Source organism: Chlorocebus sabaeus, chromosome 6, assembly GCF_047675955.1.
Source record: "Chlorocebus sabaeus isolate Y175 chromosome 6, mChlSab1.0.hap1, whole genome shotgun sequence".
Taxonomy (NCBI): domain Eukaryota; kingdom Metazoa; phylum Chordata; class Mammalia; order Primates; family Cercopithecidae; genus Chlorocebus; species Chlorocebus sabaeus.
The window spans coordinates 25866538-25890342 of NC_132909.1; the positions used below are offsets into that span (position 1 = coordinate 25866538).

The window sequence follows — 23805 nt, forward strand, 5'->3', positions numbered from 1 at the left end:
GGAAGGGCTTGGAGACACTGAAGAGTTTGGCTTTGGTTCTGCAGCCATGTGAGCCACGGATGTGCTCAGGAATGGGTATGGGAGAAAGATGGCAATTTAGAGTCAGGTCCCTGCCTGGCTCTGGGACCCATTTGCCCTGTGACCCTATGAATTTTATCCCTCTCCCAGGCCTTGTCGAGCTCCTTTGTGAAAGGTGAATTTCTATGATTGTACTTTTCTGAGTTGTCATATTTCATTATCTACTTTAAAAATTTCTCTGTCTTTTGTTTTTCATCAGATGGTAAATACTCTGTTCTGAATTTAAAGGTAAGATCATTTTTTAAAAAACTGATTTTCTCAATGTAGTTTTCATCATAAATTTTCAACAACTTCGGTGATTTTGGGGTAAAAGTAAATCTTCCCTTAAGAGTTCTTTCCTGTTGAATATTTCTTTTAAATGCTTTTTTTCTTTTCTTTTTTTTTTTTTGTTTTTGAGAAGGAGCTCTCACTGGAGTGTAGTGGTGCAATCTCAGCTCACTGTGGACTCCGTCTTCCAGGCTCAAGCGATCCTCCCACCTGTCTCCCGAGTAACTGGGATCACAGACGCATGCCACCACACCCAACTAATTTTTTGTATTTTTGGTAAAGACAGGGTTTCCCCATGTTGCCCAGGCTGGTCTCAAACTCCTGAGCTCGAGTGATCCGCCCACCTCAATCTCCCAAAGTGCTGGGATTACAGGTGTGAGCCACTGTGCCTGGCCTTAAATACTTTTAAAACATGAGGAAATTGATATTTTCCATAGTTTAATGATGAAAGTAATGTATTAAAGTGTTAGAAATATTTTATAATTAAAATGGATGTATAATGAATACACAATTTTATCTTTTGTAAAAATTATTTTTTGAGACAGGATTTCCCTCCGTGACGCGGACTGGAGTGCAGTAGTGTGATCATAGCTCACTGTAGCCTCAGTCTCCTGGGATCATGTGATCCTTTTGCCTCAGTCTCCTGAGTAGCTGGGACTACAGGCACATGCCACCACTCCTGGCTAATTAAAAAAAATTTTTTTTTAGAGTTGGCTTCTTGTTATGTTGCCCAGGATGGTCTCAAGCTCTTGGGCTCAAGCCATCCTCCTGCCTTGGCCTCCCAAAGGCACTGGGATTGCAGGCATGATGTGATGTGCCTAGCCTGAGATTTTTTTGTTTGAAATGAAGTCTTGCTCTGTCACCCAGGCTGGAGTGCAGTGGCGCAGTCTCAGCTCACTGCAACCTTCGCCTCCTGGATTCAAGTGATTCTCCTGCCTCAGCCTCCCGAGTAGCTAGGATCACAGGTGCATGCCACCACACCCAGCTAATTTTTTTTTTTTTAAACAGAGTCCCGCTCTGTCACCCAGGCTGGAGTGCAGTGGTGTGATCTTGGCTCACTACAAGCTCCACCTCACAGGTTCATGCCATTTTCCTGTCTCAGCCTCCTGAATAGCTGGGACTACAGGCGCCCACCACCATGCCTGGCTAATTTTTTTTTTTTTTTTGTATTTTTAGTAGAGATGGGGTTTCACTGTGTTAGCCAAAATGGTCTCGATCTCCTGACCTCGTGATCCACCCGCCTCGCCCTCCCAAAGTGCTAGGATTACAGGTGTGAGCCACTGCGCCCGGCCAATTTTTGTATTTTTAATGGAGATGGGATTTCACCATGTTGGCCAGTCTGGTCTTGGACTCCTAACCTCAGGTGATCCCACCTGCCTCGGGCTCCTAAAGTGCTGGGATTACAGGTGTGAGCCACCGCGCCTGGCCTGGCCTGAGAATTTTAATAACTAATTTGCAACCATGGAAATAGTTCTAATGTAAGTTTTTCATTGTGCGATGTCATAGGAACTTAAACATTAAACATTTCTCTGGAGAGTTAATTTATAACCTTGTCTACTTTGTCAGCAGAAATTAGAAACTTAATATCACACCAGCATGTAAGCAAAAATTAACAAAAGTTCACAGCCTTCCCTTTCCTCTGGGTTTGGGGTTGCAAAGCAATATCTTGTTAATGTTCCTTTCTCAGCATTTTGCAAATGTGCTTCCCTGCAGTTGGTGGGGTCCTTTTTACCCATCCCAGTGAGAAGAGGCCTGGCTGGAGTTTTCTGAGGGCATCTCCGCTCAGCACTCGCAGTCCTACCTAGCACATGCTTTTAAACGTGAGCCCCCAGCCCGCTACTCACGGGATCTACCTGTAAAGACAGTCACTGAACTCAACACAGAAAGGCAGGAAGAAAGCTCAGGAAGAACTTCCTTTACAGCCTCAGAGAGCGCACCAGAGGGGAAGACATTTAAGGTCTAAGATTCAGGTATAAGAAACAGTGTAATCCCAGCATGTTGGGAGGCCAAGGTAGGAGGATCCCTTGAGCCGAAGAGCTCAAGGCCAACCTGGGCAACATAAATGAGACCCCATCTCTACAAAAAAAAAAAAAATTAGCTCTGATGGCCCATGTGTAATCCCAGCTACTTGGGAGGCTGAGGTAGGAGGATTGCATGAGCCTAGGAGTTGGAGGCTGCAATGAGCTGTGATCACACCAATGTACCCCAGCCTGGGTGACAGAGTAAGACCCTGTCTTAAAAAAAGAAAAAAAGAAATAGTAGATATTAAAGTTTTGAAAGCTAAAACAAAGAACAAGAGTCAAAATGAAGGAAATAAAGCATGCTTATATACCTGCTGTCTAATGACCTAGCTGCCTGTGTCCACTTTATAAAACACTAATGCTCTGCACTTATGTTCTTTCTTTCCTAGGATGAAAAACCTCCATTATGTGAGAAACCTCCACCCTCCCCAGGTATTTGCCTTTTGAATTATATTATGATTGAAAAGCTTGTTGTTTTGGAGAATATCCAGATTAATTTTATCTGAAAATAAAGATTACGTTTTCTTTTTCTTGTATTAGTTGTTGAACTTTCACCCTTGCCTCAAAAGAGAGGGTGCAAACATTGGGTAGTGGACATGTGTCCATACAGGATGTGCTTGGATCCTGGGAGGGTGGGGGTTGGACCTGGGGGGATGTGGACCTGTGGGATATGCTGGGATCCTGGGGGAAGGGAGGTGGACCTGTGGGATATGCTGGGATCCTGGGGAAAGGGACCTGTGGGATGTAATGGGATCCTGGGGGTGGAAGGAGGACCTGTGGGATGTGCTGGGACCCCGGTGGGAGGAGTGGACCCATGATGTACTGGGATCCATGCTGGGCAGGCAGGTGCAGTTATGGGCTCTGCTCTGAGGCTGAAGGCAGAGGGAGAGGTCCAGTGATGCTTTATGGGTTACACCCCACTGAACAGTTTGGGGAGCTTCAGTGGCTTCCAAAATGGAAGTTATAATTTCTGCTGTTAGGTCCCACCTTGTTACAAGATCTCTGGGGTGTCGCTTTTCTGGCCAGAAATGTCTATGGTGCCAGTGTGCCTTTGCCTGAGTTCTTGTCCTGCATCCAGGAAGAATGAGGTAAGCAGACAAGTGGAGGGTGAGCAAGACAAAGAGGAGCTTTACTGAGTGTTAGGACAGTTCAGAGGAGACCCACAGTGGGTAGCTTCTCTCTGTAGGCAGGTCTTCCCGTCAAGTGTTCAGCTCTCAGCAGAGAGGAGGCCCTGGAGTCTGTGGCTCCTCTCTGAAGGCAGGTCATTCGACTGTCTCTGCAGCTCTCAGCAAAGAGGAAGCCCTGGAGAAGGTTGTTCTCTGCAGCTGGTTGTTCTGACCAGCTCCTAGCAGAGTGGAGGCCCTGGAGTAGGTTGGTCCTCTCTGCTGCGGGTCCTCTGATGTCTCCAGCTATCAGCAGAGAGGGTAACTCCTCTCTGCAGCTGGTCATCCCATCTGCTCTGCTCTGGCTAAGCCCAGGGCTTTTATGGGCCTCAGAAGGGAGGGAGTGAGCACCAGTGGGTCCATGGGTGGCCACAGGTGGGCCCGGAAAACGCACCACAAGTTCCTACTATGGTCCCACGGGATGGGCAACCCGGTCCCCAGCCTTCAGGCCCTCCCCGACCTGAAGGTGGGGACTCACCGTGGACCTGCCCGCTTCTGCCCAGGAGCCTATCTGCCTCCTGCTGCCCAGTTCATGGCACCCAGGCTGTTCCCACCAAGGGGCACCTGCAGGCCAGTGCAGAGCCACCCTCACCCCCACCCCCGTGTCTTTCCTTCCTGCGCTCATGGGTGCCCAAAGTCTGGAGGGGGCTGAGGTGGCAGGGTGCTGTCGTGTCAGTGCTGCCCTGAGTGTGCACACTCCCGGCCAGGCTGTGACAGTGCCCAGGCTTGGCCTCAACCCTGCTCCAACCCCGCTGCGACACTGGAGCAGGCGCCAGGAGCAGGAAGAGGCCAGGCAGCCAGAGCAAACATCCGTGAGCCTGCGGGGACACGGGAGCCTTCCCAGGCCCCTGAGGGTGCAGACTGCAGAGACACCCAGGTCCCGCACCTGGGAGGGCGACTGTAGCAGCACCCCGGGAGCTCCTGCCCTGCCAACTCAGAAGGGGCGGTGAAGCCAGGCAGTGGGATCAGGCACTTCCGAGCCTATGGGGGCTGAGGGGGGCCTTCTTGGGCCCCCAAGAACACAGAGATTCTCGGGTCTGCAGCCGGACTTGGGCAGCTGCAGCAGCATCCAGGGAGAGGGGGCTCCTGCCTGCGCCATGGAGCAAGAGGCTTGGGCCACGCCTCCCTGCTCTAGATAGTCTGTGCGACGGCCACTCTAGATGGGCCGCTGCTGCCATCAGCGTCACTGCTCTGAAAATCCTGTTTTAAGTCTCCTCCGTGTCAGATTGACTTTATTTGCACCCTTTCAATCTCAGCATTTTCAGTGCTGTATTCTGGGCGATTGCTGGGGCTCTAACTTCTGCGCCGTGCATTCCTTCTTCATGATGTGTATCCTGCGGCTCAGCCCATCCTTTCAGTTTATGCTGTTGATCAAATACTAACATCCATGATTTCTGTAAGACACTGACCACGTCTCTCTGAAAGTCATAACTGTGCACATCCAGCCTTAGGGTTTGTGTTGCAGCCCCTTCTCCTCTCTCACTTGCCATTGATGCTTCTCTGGCTCTGCTGTTTGATGCCTGTTGGGGTCCCTGAGATTCCCTGTGGCCCGCATGGGGATGCTACCTCTGTTTACTGCACGCTGCCTGGAGAGAGAGAGCCAGCAGGCTGCCAGGCTGTACCGACTGCTGCCTCCAGCAACTGATGGGGATGGGCAGGATGTGAGGCCAGCTGGGATCCGTGGGGACCCCTCTTCCTCCTGGCTTTCTCTAGCCTCCTGACCTGCCCTGCCTCTCTGCCCTCAGGGCCTGTGTGTTCTGCCTGAGGAGGGGCACACATTTCTGCTGTTGCTGCCTGGGTTGGGTGGGTTAACCCCTTGCTATTCCCACTGTGGTTATCTAACTCGACAGCTCATCAGCTGTTTCAAGCTGCTACTTTTTAAGTATAATTTTATTTATTGATTGATTTTTGTAGAGATGGGGTCTTGCTATGTTGCTCAGGCTGGTCTCGAACTTCTGGCCTCAAGCAATCTTCCTACCTCAGCTTCCCAAAGTGCTGTTATTGCAGATGTGAGCCACCAGGCCTAACCTCGTTGGCTTTTTCTAGGCCACTTTGTGTCTCCACTCCTACCAGGGCAAGGCATATCCCTGGAGCCACCCCCCATTTTCTAGCTGCCCTCTCTTGGCACATTTCAGGCTGTGGCGTCCATCTTCAGTCTCATCTCAACTGTTTTCTCTCCAGGATTTCTCAGGGTTCCCTTGTTTCCGTGCAGCTGTGGAGTTTCCCATTTCTGAGCCTCACCTTTCGCATGTTAGGGATTGGATGCGTGTGTGTCAGGGGTCGGGCCAGGCTCTCTGGAGCCACCAGCCATCCTGCCCTTGCCTGTGTGGAAAGTCTGCTTCTGCCTCTCCCTCCCCTGGGAGGTACGCTGGCCAGGGGCCCATGGGAGCCTCACCTCCTGTGACCTCTCGGAGCACATCTCCCCGTGGAACAGCACTGGTTTCCACCCTATTTTCTTGCTGTTCCTTCTTAAGGTCCTATGTGACCTCTCTTTTCTCCTCACCCTGGTGCCTTCAGGTGCTGCCCACAGGCCAGCGACTCATCAGTCTCCCCAGCAGAGGCTGCCCGTGGGACTCTGGGCCTGTGTCCCAACCCAAGCCTGCCTCCCCTCATCTTCTGTCCCCACCTGCTCTTCACAGTGTGCTCCTCATCTGGGGGAGCATCTGCCAGACACAGACCTGGGCGGTCATCCTGGGTCTGCTTCTCTCTCACTGCCCACACCCAGCCAGCCACCAGCCCCTAAGTCCTGCTCTCACGTGTCACTTTCTTTCTGTCCCTGCTCTAGTGCTGCCCCTTGGCTGTTGGGCTGGGCCTCATCCTAACCTGCCTTCTTCCCTGCTGACCTGAGGGATTCACCTGAGAGCAGAGCCTCTTCCTTCTCACACCTCAGCCTAAAAGCCCTGCTGGCTCCTGCTGCCCTGCACGATGAACCTACCATGCCACATTGCAATCGGCACGGCCTTCTGCAGCTCTGGCCTCCCTCTCTGGCCTCCCCTCAGTACTTCTCTTCCTGCCACCCGCTGCGACCTCACCAGGCCACTTACTCTTTCCTGTACAAGCCACTCCCTTCCCAGGGACCAAAGAACATGGCACCAGGCCTGATGTGGTTTTTGGAACAAAGTCAGGTGATTTTGATACAATATTGTCAACACCAATTAACATTTTAAAACTTTTCCCCTGAACCTTTTCAGATATAACTGGTAGAGCACGTCAAAGATATACAGAAATAACCAGAGAAAAGTTTGAGGCGTTAAAAGAAGAAAATATGCACCTAAACAATACGAATCAAAGCCTTACCCTTAAACTAAACACAGTGAAACAAGCAATGAAAGAACTACAGTTAAAACTTAAGGGAATGGAAAAAGAGAAGAGAAAACTCAAAGAGGCTGAGAAGGCGTCATCACAGGAAGGTGGGGACGGACAGTGCCTTTACTAGAGGAACGAGCAGGACTTCACTGAATTATTTTGAGAGTTAATATTTTATGTCATGATATTTGTTGATATTTGTGTCGGTAATTTATGCTGTAATATTTCAGGTTTTTTTGTTAATATCCTTACGTTTGTTGAGATTTGATTTCATCTGCTATATCATTATTACACTAAAGAAATTCCTCAGATTGGAAAGAAGCTGAATTTACAAAAATAAAACAAAGAAATTCCAATGCTTCTTTTGGAACTTGATGCTTAGCTTGCATATATTTCACTTCAGTTTTTATCCGCAAGAGAAGCATATAAAAGCTCCTCCTTTACCATAGACTTATCAATGATTATATTTTCCTTGCTAATTTGATAGGTTAAAAAAAGAAATAGTATTTTAATTTGTATTTCTTTTATTATTGATGAACCTGAATATTTTTTCATATCTTTGCACATCATTTGCTTTTTCTTTCGTGAAGCTGTCCACTTTATTTATTTTTTAGAGACAGCATCCCACTCTTTTCACCCAGGTTTGACTACAGTGGAGTGATCAGAGCTCACTATAACTTTGAACTCCTGGGCTCAAGTGATCCTCCCACCTCAGCCTCCTGATGGTGAACGCCATCATGCCTGGCTAAGCTTTTTTTTTTTTTTTTTTTTTTTAAATAGCAATGAGGCCTCATTGTGTTGCCCAGGCTGGTCTCAAACTCCTGACCTCAAGGATTTTTCCTCCTTAGCTGCTCAAAGGGCTGGGATTAGAGGTATGAGCCACTATGCATGGCCAAGTTGCCCACTTTACATTGAGACACTTGACTTCTTTTTATTGATTTGCAGGAACTCCTTACATATGAAAGATTTTATCCCTTTGTCATAGGTGTAATATTTTCTTAGTTTGTTGATAATTGGGCTAAATCTATAAAATGTTTTTCTTTTATGACTTATACCCTTGGCATTAAGTCATTTTTAACTCTAAAGTTATAAAAATATTCACCAATATTTTCTCTATACCTTTTTCTATTTATATAAAACTAATAATATAGCTTTAAGTAAGGTGGTATCAGTTTTTTTCATATAGACCCTGCGTAATTCTTATTTTAGGCACATTTATTTTTAGACACTGTATATTATTTGTGCTGTTACCTTGTGGGATCTATTTTCTGTTTTGTTTTCTAATAGGACATTACTATTATGTGGGAAGGTTATTAGCTGTAATACATTTTCCATGTATTCTATATGATTTTTCAAAGCACATATTTTTATGTCATCTGAAACATGACTATTCCTTTCCGACTTGAAACTTTTATTTTACTTTATTGTACATGCAAAGACTTCCACAAACTTCCAATATAATGTTAACTATTCAGTGTTTAAAAATGTTGTAACTTTTATTCATTCACACACACACATAGACGCAACATACACACACAGACACACACACACACAGTTCATTGCCTCTGAGAGTGAAAGAGGGAGGAAAAGCAAATGATTTGCAATTTAAATAAAATCTGGATAAATCTGACATTATTTCTTATAGTATAATATTAAATTTTTTTTCCCTAGTTGCTGTACCTGAATTACTTTATCTGCGAAAACAAGCTCAAGAACTGGTGGATGAAAATGATGGATTGAAAATGACTGTCCATCGTTTGAATGTAGAACTCAGTCGATATCAGACAAAATTCAGGCATTTGTCCAAGGAAGAGGTAATGTTTCCAATTGTGAAAATCAGCTTTTTGGATTTTTTTAGCCTTTACTGTTGAATTGATTTCCAATCTTGAGAGGTTCTTATTTATTATAATTTGATGTAAGAAAAGCTCTGTCCAAGGCACAATGTTTCTAAGAACCATTCTGTTTTTTGCCTTCTTCCCTCCCTTCTTCCCCGCAATAAAGGCAATAAAGACTAAAACATTGAGACAATACAGAAGCATACAAAGTAAAAGAGGCTGGACGAGGTGGCTCGTGCCTGTAATCCTAGCACTTTCAGAGGCTGAGGCTGGAGAATTGCTTGAGCTCTGGAGTTTGATACCAGCCTGTGCGGCATAGCGAGACCTAGTCTCTACAAATAAAAGATTTTTAAAACTTAGCTGAGTTTGGTGGCGCATGCCTGTAGCTACTCAGGAGGCTGAGAAAAGAGGATCTCTTGAGCATGGGAGGTCAAGGGTGCAGTGAGCTGAGATCACACCACTGCACTCTAGCCTGGGTGACAGAGCAACACCCTGTTTCGAAAATTAAAAAAAAAAAAATAACAAAAGTAAAAGAATGAAAGTCTGTGTCAGCTGCTCCTTTCTCAGTCACGTTCCTGGAAGTTGCAGCTGTTGTCAGTGCATGAACTTGGAAAGGAAAGCAGAGTTTTCAGTTCTAAGAATAGTTGCAGAGTCCAACTCCACACACTCTCACTGAGCAGGTCACTGCATGAGACGCTGGGAGGAGTGCCAGATGAACCAATGCTCAGGTCCTTACTCTTACAGAGCTTGAGCCTGTGAGGATGTGAGCAACACTGTGGATACAGGAGAGGGAGGCACTGCTGGCTGGGCTCTTGCAGGAGTAGAGGGCGGGGAGGCACACGGTGTTCTCCCGCAGCTCCTGGGAGTTCAGGCCTCATGGGCTTCTGAGTTGCTTTTTGAAGGAGGGCTTACATTTCACTTTTTTTTTTTTTTTTTAATAACAGCTTTGAGATATAATTGACATAGCATCCAATTCATACCCATTTTAAAAGTGTACCATTTAGTGGTTTTTATTGTAGTCACAGAATTATGCAACCATCACCACAATCAATTTTAGAGCACTTTTGTTAAATCAAGAAATGTCAGCTGGGCATGGTAGCTCACATCTGTAATCCGAGCACTTTGGGAGGCTGAGGTGGGCGGACCATTTGAAATCAGGCATTCAAGACCAGCCTGACCAACATGGTGAAACTCCATCTATACTAAAAATACAAAAAAATTAGCCAGGCGTGGTCATGTGCACCTGTAATCCCAGCTACTTGGGAGGCTGAGGCAGGAGAATCGCTTGAACCTGGGAGACAGAGGTTGCAATGAGCCGAGATCATGCCTCTGCACTCCAGCCTGGGTGACAAAGAGAGTGAGACTCCATCTCACACAAAAAAAAATAAGAAGTGTCATACCTGTTGGGAATCACTGCCTGCATTCCCCTGCTGCCCACTTCCTCCAACTCAGCCCCTGGTAACCACTGATCTATTTTATGTCTCTCTTAATTTGCCAATTCTGAACATTTCATAGAAATGAAATCATACAAGACATGACTTTGTGTGACTGACTTCTTTCACTTAACATAATACTAACTTTTAAACAAAAACAAATAAAGTTGTTGGGGTCCTATAATTCAAAACCTGCTTGCTAGGTCAGGGCCTTCTGCAGGACCGTGGGGCAGGTAGACAGGCCCAGGAACAGCCTCCTCCCAAGTTGTCTTCTGCCCCGTGCAAATGCCACGTTCTCCATGACGGTCTTCCCTGATCAACCCAGCCAGAAGTGATTGAGCTCTGTCTCTCTTTTTTTTTTTTTTTTTTTTCAGACACAATCTCTGTCACCCAGGCTGGAGTGCAGCAGCATGATCTCAGCTCACTGCAACCTCTGCCTCCTGGGTTCAAGTGATTCTTGTTTCTCAGCCTCCTGAGTGGCTGGGATTACAGGCGTGTTCCACCGTACCCAGTTAAGTTTTGTATTTTTAGTAGAGTTGGGGTTTCACCATGTTGGCCAGGTTGGTCTCGAACTCCTGACCTCAAATGATCCACCCTCCCCAGCCTCCCAAAGTGCTGGAATTACAGGCATGAGCCACCATGCCTGGCCCTCTGTCTCTTTTAAACAATTGCAGACTTTTGTTTATAATCACTCTTAAGGCATTTATGGCATTCTACCGTATACTATTTTTGTATATCATGTTCATTTGTGTTAGTGGTATTTATTTCTGTTACTAGGTCGTATAATCTTTGAAAACAAGGGTTGCGTTGCAGTGTCCATAATGATTTAGCGAGTTGCCAACGTTTGCAGAGTGAGTGAGTAATTACCTAGATACTAAGGTGTTCACGTTGGAAAGCTTTTGTGAAATAAATAATTATTTTGTCCAGGCCATTGATTCTGTGCCAGATTTTCCCTCCTGCTGTAAACAAATAGAAAACCAGACAGAATATGTAATGCAAATGTTTACAGATGTCAAACAACAGGCAGTACCGGCCTATGACCCTCAAGAGCAGCAGGATAAATAGATGAGCCTGTGATCTGCTTTCTGTCAGGAGGCAGCTCAGATCACAGAGCAGGGAGGAAGGGCCGGAGCTGAGCCCTTCCCTGAGTTCAACAGAGATGAGAGTCTGGGGAAGCTGAGGAGACTAGAATTTGTACAGCAAGAGTACCAGAAAGAAGGGAGTCCTGGAGAGAAAGAGCTACTTATATAAATCTGCATGGGCTCCTTGGAGTCTTGTGGAATACCACCCTGAACATGTGTAGGATAAGACTCCAAGAGACTGGGTAGAAAATAAGAACAGGGAGCTATGAGCTGCATGGTTCCCAGAGCTCACACAGCACTGGGAACCTTCAAGTTCTGCCCAGCCGCAATGGAGAGACCTTGCATTGAGTCAAGAGCACAGGCGGGCCATGCCTGAGAGGTATGGCTCAAAGAGCTTTTTAGGAAAGGTTACTACAGACCTACCATGACCAGGGTGAAAAAACAAGCCTCAGAAGCATGAAGGGGATCCACAAGCAACTTAGGAGCTGAAAGAGAGAGAGAGAGAGAAAGGAGGGAGGAAGGAAGGAAGGGAGGAAGGAAAAGAAACCAATACTCGTTAAAGGAAGATAACAAAATCCAGACACTCAACAATGTGACATTAAAAAGTTCCATATCCAGTGAAAACAGTCACTAGATATGTTCCAGATTTTAAAAGACTAAAAAGGGCTGGAGGCCAGGTGCAGTGACTCACACCTATAATCCCAGCACTTTGGGAGGCTGAGGCGGGCAGATCACTTGAGGTCAGGAGTTTGAGACAAGGCTGGCCAATATGGTGAAACCCTGCTTCTACTAAAAATACAAAAATTAGCCAAGTGTGGTGGCACACACACCTGTAGTCCCAGCTACTCGGGGAGGCTAAGGCATGAGAATCTCTTGAACCTGGGAGGTAGAGGTTACAGTGAGCCAAGATCTTACCGCTGTACTCTAGCCTGTGCGACAGAGTGAGACTCTGTCTCAAAAAAAACAAAAAACAAAACAAAACAAAAAGGGCCAGGTGTGCTGGCTCATACTTGCAGTCCCAACACTGTGGGAAGCTGAGGCAGGAGGATCACTTCAGCCCAGGAGTTCAAGAGAGGCCTGGGCAACATGGGGAAACCCCATTTCTACAAAAAATACAACAATTAGCCAGGTATGGTGGCGTGCGCCTGTAGTCTGAGCTGCTCAGGAGGCTAAGGTGGGAGGATTGCTTGAGCCCAGGAGGCAGAAGTTGCAGTGAGCCGTGATCTCACCACTGCACTCCAGCCTGGGTGATGGAATGAGACCCTGTCTCAAAAAAAAAAAAAAAAAAAAGACATAAAAGACTTGGCAGCTAAATGCAACATGTGACCCTGAACTGGATCCTTGATCAGAAAAGAACATTAGTGGAAAAATAGATGAAATTTGAAGATAACTTATAGGTTAGGTTAGAAAATAGTAGTATAGGCTACTCTAGGCACACTGCCTATGGGGTACCCCTGCTCTGCAAGGAGCAGTAATATATATACACATATATATGTATATATATATGCAAATAGCATTGTTATCAGTGTTGATTTCCTGATTTTCATGACAGTACTGTGGTTAAGTATATTAATGTTTTTGTTTTTAGGAAATACAAGTATTTAGAGGGAAAGGGGCATTATATCTGCAAATTACTCTCAAACATTTCAGAAAAAATATTTCTCTCATGTATACATACATACATAGAGATAGATAGATAGATGGGAGGGTATATGGGAGAGTGGATGGATGGATAGATGGATGGATGGATGGATGGATGGATGGATGGATGGATGGATGGATGGATGGGTTGGTGGGCAGGTGGGTGGGTAGGCAGATGGATAGACAGATAAATGCATAGATGGGCAATGCCCAGTCTAGATTAAGAATATCTAAGACTTGAAATTTCAGAGGAAGTGTGGTTTAACTTGTCTTCAATATTTGTTTTGTTCTTAGAGCTTAAATATTGAAGGCCTCCCATCCAAGGGCCCTATACCACCCTGGTTGGTAAGTGGAAGTTATTTAATTTCAGGCCCATATTTTCAGGCTATATTTGCATAGCTATTAAAAACCATTTCAGGCCAGGCGCGGTGGCTCATGTCTGTAATCCCAGCACTTTGGTAGGCTGAGGCGGATGGATCGCTTGAGGTCAAGGGTTCAAGACCAGCCTGGCCAACATGGTGAAACCCTGTCTCTACTAAAAATACAAAAATTAGTCGAGCATGATGGTGCATGCCTATAGTCCCAGCTACTTGGGAGGCTGAGGCAAGAGAATCACTTGAACCCGGGAAGTGGAGGTTGCAGTGAGCTGAGATCATGCCACTGCACTCCAGCCTGGGCTGCAGAGTGGGAATGGATTTGGGCAACGGAACTCATTCTAACCGCAGGAGGCCGAGCCTGTGTGGGTATTGTAGATGCCTCCTGTGCCCCCTGCATTCCTCTGGGTTCCTCATTTAAGTGTCCATATAGATCCCTGAAATTGGAAGGATCCAGCAAAAGAAATGTTGGTTGTTCTGGGATCCTGAGCTGGGAGGGTCCTTAAAAAACAATAACAACAGCAACCAAAGAAACCATTTCAAACAAGTGTAACTTCTTGCCATTTAAAAATTTGCTGGTTGTGTTTAGATGTAAGAAATATATTAACCTTCTTATATTTTTTCTTTTTGTTTTTTTGAGACAGAGTCTTGCTCTGTCGCCCAGGCTGGAGTGCAGTGGCGCGATCTTGGCTCACTACAAGCTCTGCCTCCCGGGTTCATGCCATTCTCCTGCCTCAGCCTCATGAGTAGCTGGGACTACAGGCACCTGCCATCACGCCCGGCTAGTTTTTTGTATTTTTAGTAGAGACGGATTTTCACTGTGTTAGTCAGGATGGTCTCGATCTCTTGACCTTGTGATCCACCTCCTCGGCCTCCCAAAGTGCTGGAATTACAGGCATGAGCCACTGTGGCTGGCCTATATTAACCTTCTTTTACTCTCTTTCTTCAGTTGGATATAAAGTACTTGTCACCATTGTTGCTGGCTTATGAAGATATAATGAAAGAGAAGGACGAGCTCAATGCCACCCTCAAGGTAGGCTGGCAAATGTCTCAGAAGAGACAAGATTTATAAAATATAGGACTGCTTCAAATTTTATAGAAACATTTTGAATGTAGGTATACCCAGCATATTATAGATAATCAAATGTTTATTAGAGGACAGAAAGGAAGGAAGGAGTGTGGCAGGGTGGGATGGAGGGAGGGAGGGAAAGAAGGAAGAGGGGAGGAAGTAAGGGAGTGATTGGCAGAGCAGGGGGGGTGGATAGGGAGTGAGGGGAGAATTATGGAGGGTCAGAGCAGTGCTGCATGAGAAGCCATGGCTTTCTGGACAGCCAGCCCATATGGGCTGAGATCTTGGGGTGCAAGGAAGACAGCAGTGGGGAAGCGCTTCTTTCTGGTACTCTGCAGCTGCAAACACCACCATTAGAAGGGCCATTTGTGCTGGGCATAGTGACTCACGCCTGTAATCTCAGCACTTTGGGAGGCCAAGGTGGGTGGATCACATGAGGTCAGGAGATTGAGACCATCCTGGCCAACATGGTGAAACCCTGTCTCTACTAAAAATACAAAAATTAGCTGGTGTGGTGGCACGTGCCTGTAATCCCAGCTATTCGGGAGGCTGAGGCAGGAGAATGGCTTGAACTGGGGAGTTGGAGGTTGCAGTGAGTTGGCATTGCATCACTGCACTCCAGCCTGGCGACGGGGTGAGATTGTCTCAAAAACAAAACAAAACAAAACAAACAAACAAACAAAAGAAGGGCTATTTGGGCAGACATGGGAAGGAAAGGCTGGAGATGTTTTTGGCAAACTTAGATGCTTCTTAATTCTAGGATGAGCTGACCCTAGGGAAGTCCGATTGCTGAGCTGTTGGAAATGGAGAAGAAGTGAGGTTTTTATCCATTTCTGCCTTGTCCACCGCCGTTTTGTGGGAATGGCTTTGGGCAGTGGAGCTCGTTCTAACCGCAGGTGCGGGTTAGAGAGGCTTCCCGTGCCTCCTGCATTCGTCTGGATCCCTCATTTAAGTGTCCATATAGATCCCTGAAATTGAAGAATCCAGTGAAAGAAATGTTGGTTGTTCTGGGATCCTGAGCTGGGAGGGTCCTTTAAGAGGCTCCCAGCTTGTTCCTCGTCAGTGATGCTGTCCTGTGTCCATGTCCCATGGAAAGGAATTTTAATCCTTTTCATTTAACCTTAGTGTTGGATGCTTAATTTTCTAAGAGCATGTATGAATCTTGTACTAATTGAGTATATAACAGTCTTAATAACTAATAATATTATTATTTTGGTGCTCCTTCTAAATCAGGGTCAGCACACACTTTCTGTAAAGGGCAAGTTAATAAGTACTTTAGGCTTTGGAGGCCATGCAGTTTCTGTTTGCACCTGCTCAGCCCTGCTGTTGCACCATGAAAGCAGCTGAGGATAACATGTAAATAATGGGCAAGGCCATGTTCCAATAAAACTTTATTTATAAACACAGCCAGCTGGTTTGCACACTTTAGTTTGCCTGACCCCTGTTCCAAAAAAGAGTCACATGGACTGCCAGCAGTGAGTGAGTGTGTCTGGGTGGAGGGATGAGAGGAGAAGTTACTTGGTAGTGCTGCTTTAAGTTAAAAGGGTGTAAGCATAAACATCTGACAGCTGGGAGTAGAATATTTTAGAGGCACACCAGAGTAAATATTGGCACCTCAGATTCTCACCAAAGGACAGTGCAGGACACAGAAACTGGAAAAGCCCTGATGGTGGAGGCTCAGCTGAAGTGTCACACACACAGACGGTTGGGAGCTGAAACAGACATAGACTGTTAGGCATCAAAACCGGCCCAGCGACGGACCTCGTGTTGCGGCTAATGGCCAATTAAGCTCTGCAGACTGATGATGCTAGTAAGACACTTTCTCATGGTTGTCATGGACAAAACTAATAGCCTTGGCTGGACGTGGTGGCTCATGCCTGTAATCCCAGCATTTTGGGAGGCTGAGGCAGGAAGATTGCTTGAGCCTAGGAGTTCAAGAGCAGCCTTAAGTAACATGGTGAAACCTTGTCTATACAAAAAATACAAAAATTAACCAGGCATGGTGGCACAGGTACTTGGTAAGCTGAGGTGGGAGGATCACTTGAGCCTAGGAGGTTGAGGCTGCAGTGAGCTATGATTGCACTACTGCACTCTAGCCTGGGCGACGGAGCAAGACCCTGTCTCCAAAAAAAAAAAAAAAAAAAAAAAATTAAGAGCTTCCTCCAACTCCCACACTAACTAACCCCTTCCCTACCAAATCTAGCTTTAATTAAGGATGAAAAGGTCTTTTTTTAATATTAAAAACCTCCAATTTATTATCTTGCATCTTTAAGCAAAGGAAAAATGTCAGTGTTGATGGGCATCTCTGCCTTTTCTATCAGTATTCGGCAGTTAGAGAACAATGTTAGCAAATTAGGAATCCAATATTGAAAGCCCAGGTTCTTTGCCTCTTGTACTTGGCCTTGCATTTGGTCCTAGTGCTTTCTCACTAGACTGTAGGCTCCCTGAGAGCAGGCACCACTCATGCTGGTACCGAGAGTTGAAGGCTGGCCTGTGGTGAGACCTTGCTAAATGGCTGTTACCATTTGATTTTAGTCACCGCAGCAGCACCAGAACTGAGAAATATAGATGCGTGGGTATGTGTGTGTTATAATTTACGTACATTTTATTTCAGGAGGAAATGAGAATGTTTAGGATGCGAGTCCAAGAAGTGGTGAAAGAAAATGAAGAATTGCACCAAGAGTTAAATAAGAGTAGTGCTGTTACCAGTGAGGAATGGCAAGTGGCACTGTGTTTCTGCTCTTTTGCTAACTTAAAACAAATGATAATAAGAAAATATGTTATAAAATTATCAAATACATAATTACATTCTTAACTAAAATATTTTAAGGGAGAGTTTCTAAGAAATTAATAAGGTATAATAAAACACTAATAAATTATTCTAAACTTATATTTTAAAGATGACTTCTAAATTCTAAGTAGGTTCTCAAACCTGAAATATCGTTGCTTTCTGCTTTTTATTTTCTGAGGTGGTATTTTTCTAGGGTGATTTTTCCATCTCAGACCTGGAGAGTCTCGTCCCTTCTTAGGCCCCAATGATGGCTCCCAGGGTTGGAGAACAGAAAGCTCAAAATGGCCTCCCAAAACAGAAAGCTCATGAGGCTTGCATGACCAGCTCCCATCCGCCCTGCCCTGGCAGATTCCCTGACAACTGAGGTTGCCCCACTTCCAACCTGTCCTTCCTCTGAAAGCCCCTCTGCACTCCTCACCCTCTAGGTCCTACTGGAATGGTGCTTGTCTATAGCGCTGCCTTCAGGAGAGGCCGTTATTGCTCCCTTGTCTCTGTTTTCTCTTCTCTTCTCTTCTCTTCTCTTCTCTTCTCTTCTCTTCTCTTCTCTTCTCTTCTCTTCTCTTCCTTTTCTTTTCTTTTCGAGACAGAGTCTCGCTATGTTGCCCAAGCTGGAGTGCAGTGGCATGATCTTGGCTCACTGCAACCTCTGCCTCCTGGATTCAAGCTATTCTCCTGCCTCAGCCTTCTCAGTAGCTGGGATTACAGGCATGCGCCACCACGCCCGGCTAATTTTTGTATTTTTAGTAGAGGTGGGGTTTCACCACGTTGGCCAGGCTGTTCTCGAACTCCTGACCTCATGTGATCTGCCTGCCTTGGCCTCCCAAAGTGCTGGGATTATAGGCGTGAGCCATCGTGGCCGGCGTCTCTGTTTCTTAAGTTGTTTTAGAGTTAGGGTCTCACTCTGTCGCCCAGGCTGGAGTGCAGTGGCTCCGTCATAGCTCACTGCAGCCTCAACCTCCTGGGCTCAAGGCATCCTCCCACCTTAACCTCCCAAGTAGCTGGGACTACAGGTGTGCCCTACCATGCCCAGCCATTTAAAAAATTTTTTCATAGAGACAGTCTCGCTGTGTTACCCAAGCTGGTCTCAAACTCTTGGGCTCCAGTGATCCTCCCATCTTGGCCTCCCAAAGTGCTGGTATTGCAGGCATGAGCCACTGCACGCGGCCCCTTGTCTCCAGTTCTGATGTACCCCTAAACACATGCCCTGTCCCAGTACCTGCCACACTGTGCCTGCCTATCCTGTCTGCCTCCACATCTGCCTCCATCTTCTCCTTTGTGAACTCTGCAAGGGCAGGAACCAGTGTCCTGCTCATTTTTGTGTGTGGCCCTGCATCTAGCACAGCAACAGCAAATGCCTGTTAACTGAATTAGAGAAAGTATACGTCTTGAAAAGCAATATCTAGGCAGGACTAAGAAAACAAAAATTATTCACTTTGAGTAGGTATGTTATATTTAGTGTTTTCAAATGGCCTTAACATCACTGGAAAAAATGAAGTATTTTCTATATGTGATGCTTAGAAATCTGGAATTGAGTCAACAGCACTCTTACCATTGGCTCTCCCTGATTTTGTAGTCACCGATGCATCAGGTGGGACTGGCCCAGGCAACTCCTGGGTCTTGGTGCTCTGTGACCTCCCTGGCTGAGCTTGGATTTTCTTCCGTCAGGGTTCCTAGTGTGTCTCCCCTCGCACCCTCCTTGAACAGTGGCCTGGAAAGCAGCTTAGCCAGGCTGGGGCTCAAGAGATCTTGTCAGATTCTGGAACCCCAGATTCCTTCCCTAGCCTTGTATATAGCCACAAATCCAACTTGTCTGCGTTTCCTTAAAATAAAATAAACGAAACACAGGAAAGAAAGGCAGGCCCTGCTTTCAAATGCTTTCAAGGGGCTCAAGAGACCTTGTCAGATTCTGGAACCCCGTGTTCCTTCCCTAGCCTTGTATATAGCCACACATCCAACTTGTCTGCATTTCCTTAAAATAAAATCAATGAAACAAAGGAAAGAAAGTCAGGCTTTGCTTTCAAATCCACAGCCCCACAGTGTTCCCCAATCCTGTGTTTTTTGGGAGTTGAAATCTGCCCTTTGCTCTAGCATGATGGCCCACACCATCATGGGGAGAGCATCAGGCTTGCTCAGGGCCTCCCTGAGCAATTCTTTGAATTCACTGCCCTCAAGCTGCAGGAGGGTCTCTGGGCTCTGGAGCATCACACTTGGTGGGCAGAGCTCCTTGCTGCTCTCAGTACCTACACACATGCACGGCTGCTAAACCTGCACGCGGCACTTGGTACACAGACTTCACACTTCAGCAGACGCTTTCTTTCTTTTTATTTTTTTTTGAGACAAAGTCTTGCTCTGCCGTCCAGGCTGGAGTGCAGTGGCGCGATCTCGACTCACTGCAACCTCCACCTCCCAGGTTCAAGTGATTCTCCTGCCTCAGCCTCCCGAGTACCTGGGATTATAGGCACCCACCACCAGGCCTGGCTAATTTTTTTTGGAATTTTAGTAGAGATGAGGTTTCACCACGTTGGACAGGCTAGTCTCCAACTCCTGACCTCAGGTGATCCACCTGCCTCGGCCTCCCAAAGTGCTGGGATTACAGGCATGAACCACCACATCTGGCCCAGCAGACGCTTTCTGCTTGGTTGCCAGTAATTTCTCAATGAACTTCTGGGCTGCAAGTAAATTTTGTATATTTCTTTTCCTAACTTCCCCTGAATCACTGGCTAACCTCAGGCTTAATGGGTCTGTTTCTTTCTCTCTATAAAATAAGAGGGAGGCTAGACGCAGTGGCTCATGCCTATAATCCCAGCACTTTGGGAGGTTGAGGCGGGAGGATCAGTTGAGGCCAAGAGTTTGAGACCAGTGTGGCCAACATGGTGAAACTGCTTCTCTACTAAAAATATAAAAATTAGCCAGGCATGGTGGCACATGCCTGTAATCTCAGCTACTCGGGAGGCTGAGGCGGGAGAATCACTTGAACTCAGGAGGCGGAGGCTGCAGTGAGCCTAGATCGTGCCACTGCACTCCAGCCTGGGCAACAGAGTGAGACCCTGTCTCAAATAATAGTAAAATAAATAAATAAAACAAAACAAGAGGGAGTGTTGAACCAAATCTGAGATTTTGAACTTTTTTTAGGAATGGGGGATCAATCCCTTTCATTTTAAAAAGAAATGGCTCAGGCTCAGTGGTTCACCCCTGTAATCCTAATGCTTTGGGAGGCTGAGGTGGGAGGAGCACTTGAGGCCAGGAGTTCGGGGCTGCAGTGAGCTATGATCACACCACTGTGCACCAGCCTAGGCAACAGAACAAGACCTTGTCTCAAAAACAAAACAAAACAAAACAAAACAATTAAAAATTAGCTGGGCATGATGGCATGCACCTATAGTCCTAGCTAGTCAGAAGGCTGAGGCAGGAGGATCTGTTAAGCCCAGGAATTCAAGGCTACAGTGAGCTCTGATGGTGCCACTGTACTCCTGTCCTGCCTGGGTGACAGAGCAAGACCTTGTTTCTAAAAAATAAAAAATAAAATGAATGAAGGGAGGGAGGAAGGAAGGAATGAACAAATGAATGAATGAACAAATGAAGAAAAAGTCTTATAAATTAGTCCAAAATGCAGCCGGGCACGGTGGCTCACGCCTGTGATCCTGGCACTTTGGGAGGCCGAGGGGGGTGGATCACCTGAAGTCAGGAGTTCCAGACCAGGCTGGCCAACATGGAGAAACCCTGTCTCTACCAAAAAATACGAATATAAAAATTAGCTTGGTGTGGTGATGCATGCCTGTAATCCCAGATACTCAGGAAGCTGAGGTGGAGGTTGCAGTGGGCCAAGATCTCACCACTGCACTCCAGCCTGGGCAACAGAATGAGACCCTATCTCTCAATAAATAAATAAATAAATAAATAAATAAGTCTAAAACATAAAACAGACCATTGTGGAGCTGCCCAGTTTGTGGCGAGAATGAGGAGGCTAGCACAGACCAGTTTTGGGTGAACCCCCTCCTGACAGCATGGCAGCCTACTCTATGGGTGCTGGTAGCAGGCAAGAGACACCCCCACAGTGCCCAGGAGCCAGTCAGTGCATAGCCACTATTGGGGCCACACCATTGTTACAGCCTGACTCCTTTCATCTTGTCTGTTTCCTTCCTCCTCCTTACCTTTAGGGTTTCAAGTGGAAAATGGAGATTGTTTACTTACCACCCAGTGTACTTTGGGTGGTCAACATTTCACTAGATGATTTCTAAGGTCCCTTCAGCTCATCCTAATCAGAATTTGTGATCTTGAGGGCTGAGCTGGGCTGGGGTTTACACTGCACTGGAAGGAGAGGATTTGCTTGTGCTTGAGAGGAAGGCTGGGGCAGATTCATACAGTTCTAAGAAACCATTTCAAAGCCTGCTAACAGAGCCATTTTTTTTTTTTCTTTGCAAATATGCTACTGATTACAAAGGAGTATTTTAAAATTAAAATGGAAACTTACTATTTCTTTAAATATGTTCCATATGGGCTTCAGAATAATATAGTGGGTGGCAAGACTAGAGGTTTATACATATGAAACCTCATCAGCCATTTAGTGACTATTCAAGCTGGGTACTGTGCACATGGGAGTCTCCTACTCTATCCTCTTTACTTCTGTACATGTTTGAAATTCTACATCTGAAAGCGTTTCTGAAGCAGTCTGTAATTCAGACTCACGGCTGTCCTTCCCCAACTGACTGCAAACGGCAGGATTTGCTGCTGTGTTAATGTGTTTAACATGAAGACATGGCTTGATATTCATTACCTATAATGCACCCATTGCTTCCTTTTAGATTCCAGAGTGTTTCTGTAACCATTCAGCACCTGAATCACAGTATTTCATCTTGTAAATCAATTGCAGGCGTCAGCTTCAGACTCAAGCAAAACTGGTTTTAGAGGAAAACAAGTTGTTGCTGGAGCAGTTGGAGATTCAGCAAAGGAAAGCCAAGGACAGCCACCAGGAGCACCTCCAAGAAGGTGAGGTCCTTCCAGCGAGGACTGGCCATGCAGTGATGTCACTATTGTCATTTTACCCTTCTGTCTCCCTCCTGCCGGGGGCCCCGATTGAAAATGACAGAAGTCATGTTTTACATTCTTGACTGAAATGCGGCTGTTTATAACCCTTCCACGTCATTACCCTCAATGCATAGATAGCTTTTTCATACTCCACAGTGTCTCTCATCATCCCATGGGTTTGTAAATCACTCGCAGGGATAGTGCTAGATTCAGCAGAACTGGTTTTGGGGTAAAATAGTACCTTAGAAATGGGAAAGATCATGCGAGGTAAACATCTGAAATAACACAGGGTCTCTTCCCAGATGTTTGTTGGGTGAGTAAATTAGCAGAACCGTTCACTTTCTAAACAGTTCCCCTGTGTCCTTCCTTCCTTCAGTGCTGCGGGCGTGGGAGGCGACATCTCTGCAGATTAGATCTCTGTCAGATGCCTTCCGAGAGTGTCCCTCTTCCCGTGTCTTCCCATGCACTCTCCCAACTCCTAGGAGCTTCACAGTCTGGGACAGTGCACAACTGTAAGGAGGCCAGGCTGAGTCATCGCTTCTGCTTTAAAACCACAATTTATGGGTACAAAAGACAGTGGCATTTTTTCCCTTTGTTTTACTGATTTTTCTTTCCTAGTGAAGAATGGCATAGGCTGGGAAACTGAAGCACAAGCCATCTTGCATGAGGCCGTGGCACCCCGAGAAGCAGATGGAGGTTTTCCCCTCTCCAGCTGCTTTTGGAATGGCAGCCCCTTCCACGCCATGGCAGGTCCATGAGCAGCCCCTGCTGTTGCTGCAGTTGCGGGGCTAGCACTTCCTGTTTCTGAGAACCAGGTTGTGTTTAAAGATGAGAGCATCCCCCAGAGAGGTGCACAGGAGTTTCCTCCACGTGATTTCTCCTGAGACCTGCGTGGCCCAGGAGTATTTGCCTTTACTCTGGCATTGTTAAGGGGAGAGGGGAAACAGAGTTGTGGAGCCTCTTATCTTTGTTTTCAGGGTTAGGGATGACGTTAGTTTTCTATTTACTGAGCTTAATTTTCTTGAACATACCAGATCTGAACAGAAAGAGGATTTCTGGTCACATAGGGCAGGGAAAACCTTTTGACCTGTGTGATTCAGTGAGTTGCCTGTGCTGTTTTCCCATTGCCCAGAACAGCCATTCACTTTGACCAATTAGATATTTTCTCTTTTTTCTTTTTTTCTTTTTTTGAGACAGTCTCACTCTGTTGCCCAGACTGGAGTACAGTGGTGTGATCTAGGCTCACTGCAAACTCCGCCTTCCAGGTTCCAGCGATTCTCCTGTCTCAGCCTCCCAGGTGACTGGGATTACAGTCACGTGCCACCACTCGCAGCTAATTTTTGTATTTTCAGTAGAGGGGGTTTCACCGTGTTGGCCATGCTGGTCTTGAACTCCTGACCTCAAGTGATCCACCCACCTTGGCCTCCCAAAATACTAGGATTACAGGCGTGAGCCACTATGCCCAGTCACCAATTAGATATTTTCATAGAATAGAGAGATGTACAGTTTTATGCTACAATAAATACCTCTAAGTGCTAGTGTCAGCAGATGCTCAGGAAATGTCTTATTACATACAACTATGTAACACAGGATGAGAATATTTATGACTTACTTTAGATACAGGACATAAAATAAAAGTTTAATGAGGAAAGGCAAGGAAAACAATAAATCCGGTTCTTAGTTTAGCCATGTTTGATGTCCTTAAAAATCTTGAAAATCT

At 46.1% G+C, this 23805-nt stretch overlaps 1 protein-coding gene across 4 annotated transcripts in view; it reads left to right on the forward strand.

Moving 5' to 3' along the window:
* CEP89 (centrosomal protein 89) overlaps positions 1–23805 on the forward strand; it is a 93811-nt gene that overhangs the window by 33420 nt on the left and 36586 nt on the right. For 2 of the 4 annotated variants that reach the window (XM_007996221.3, XM_037991504.2), the window contains 7 exons: positions 2756–2798; positions 6721–6939; positions 8507–8649; positions 13121–13171; positions 14150–14233; positions 16884–16987; positions 21931–22046. In XM_007996221.3, the coding sequence (XP_007994412.3) occupies positions 2756–2798; positions 6721–6939; positions 8507–8649; positions 13121–13171; positions 14150–14233; positions 16884–16987; positions 21931–22046 (760 nt within the window). Of the gene's footprint in view, positions 1–277; positions 307–2755; positions 2799–6720; positions 6940–8506; positions 8650–13120; positions 13172–14149; positions 14234–16883; positions 16988–21930; positions 22047–23805 lie in introns of all 4 variants that reach the window. The other 2 variants (XM_007996217.3, XM_007996219.3) reach the window with 2 other exon arrangements.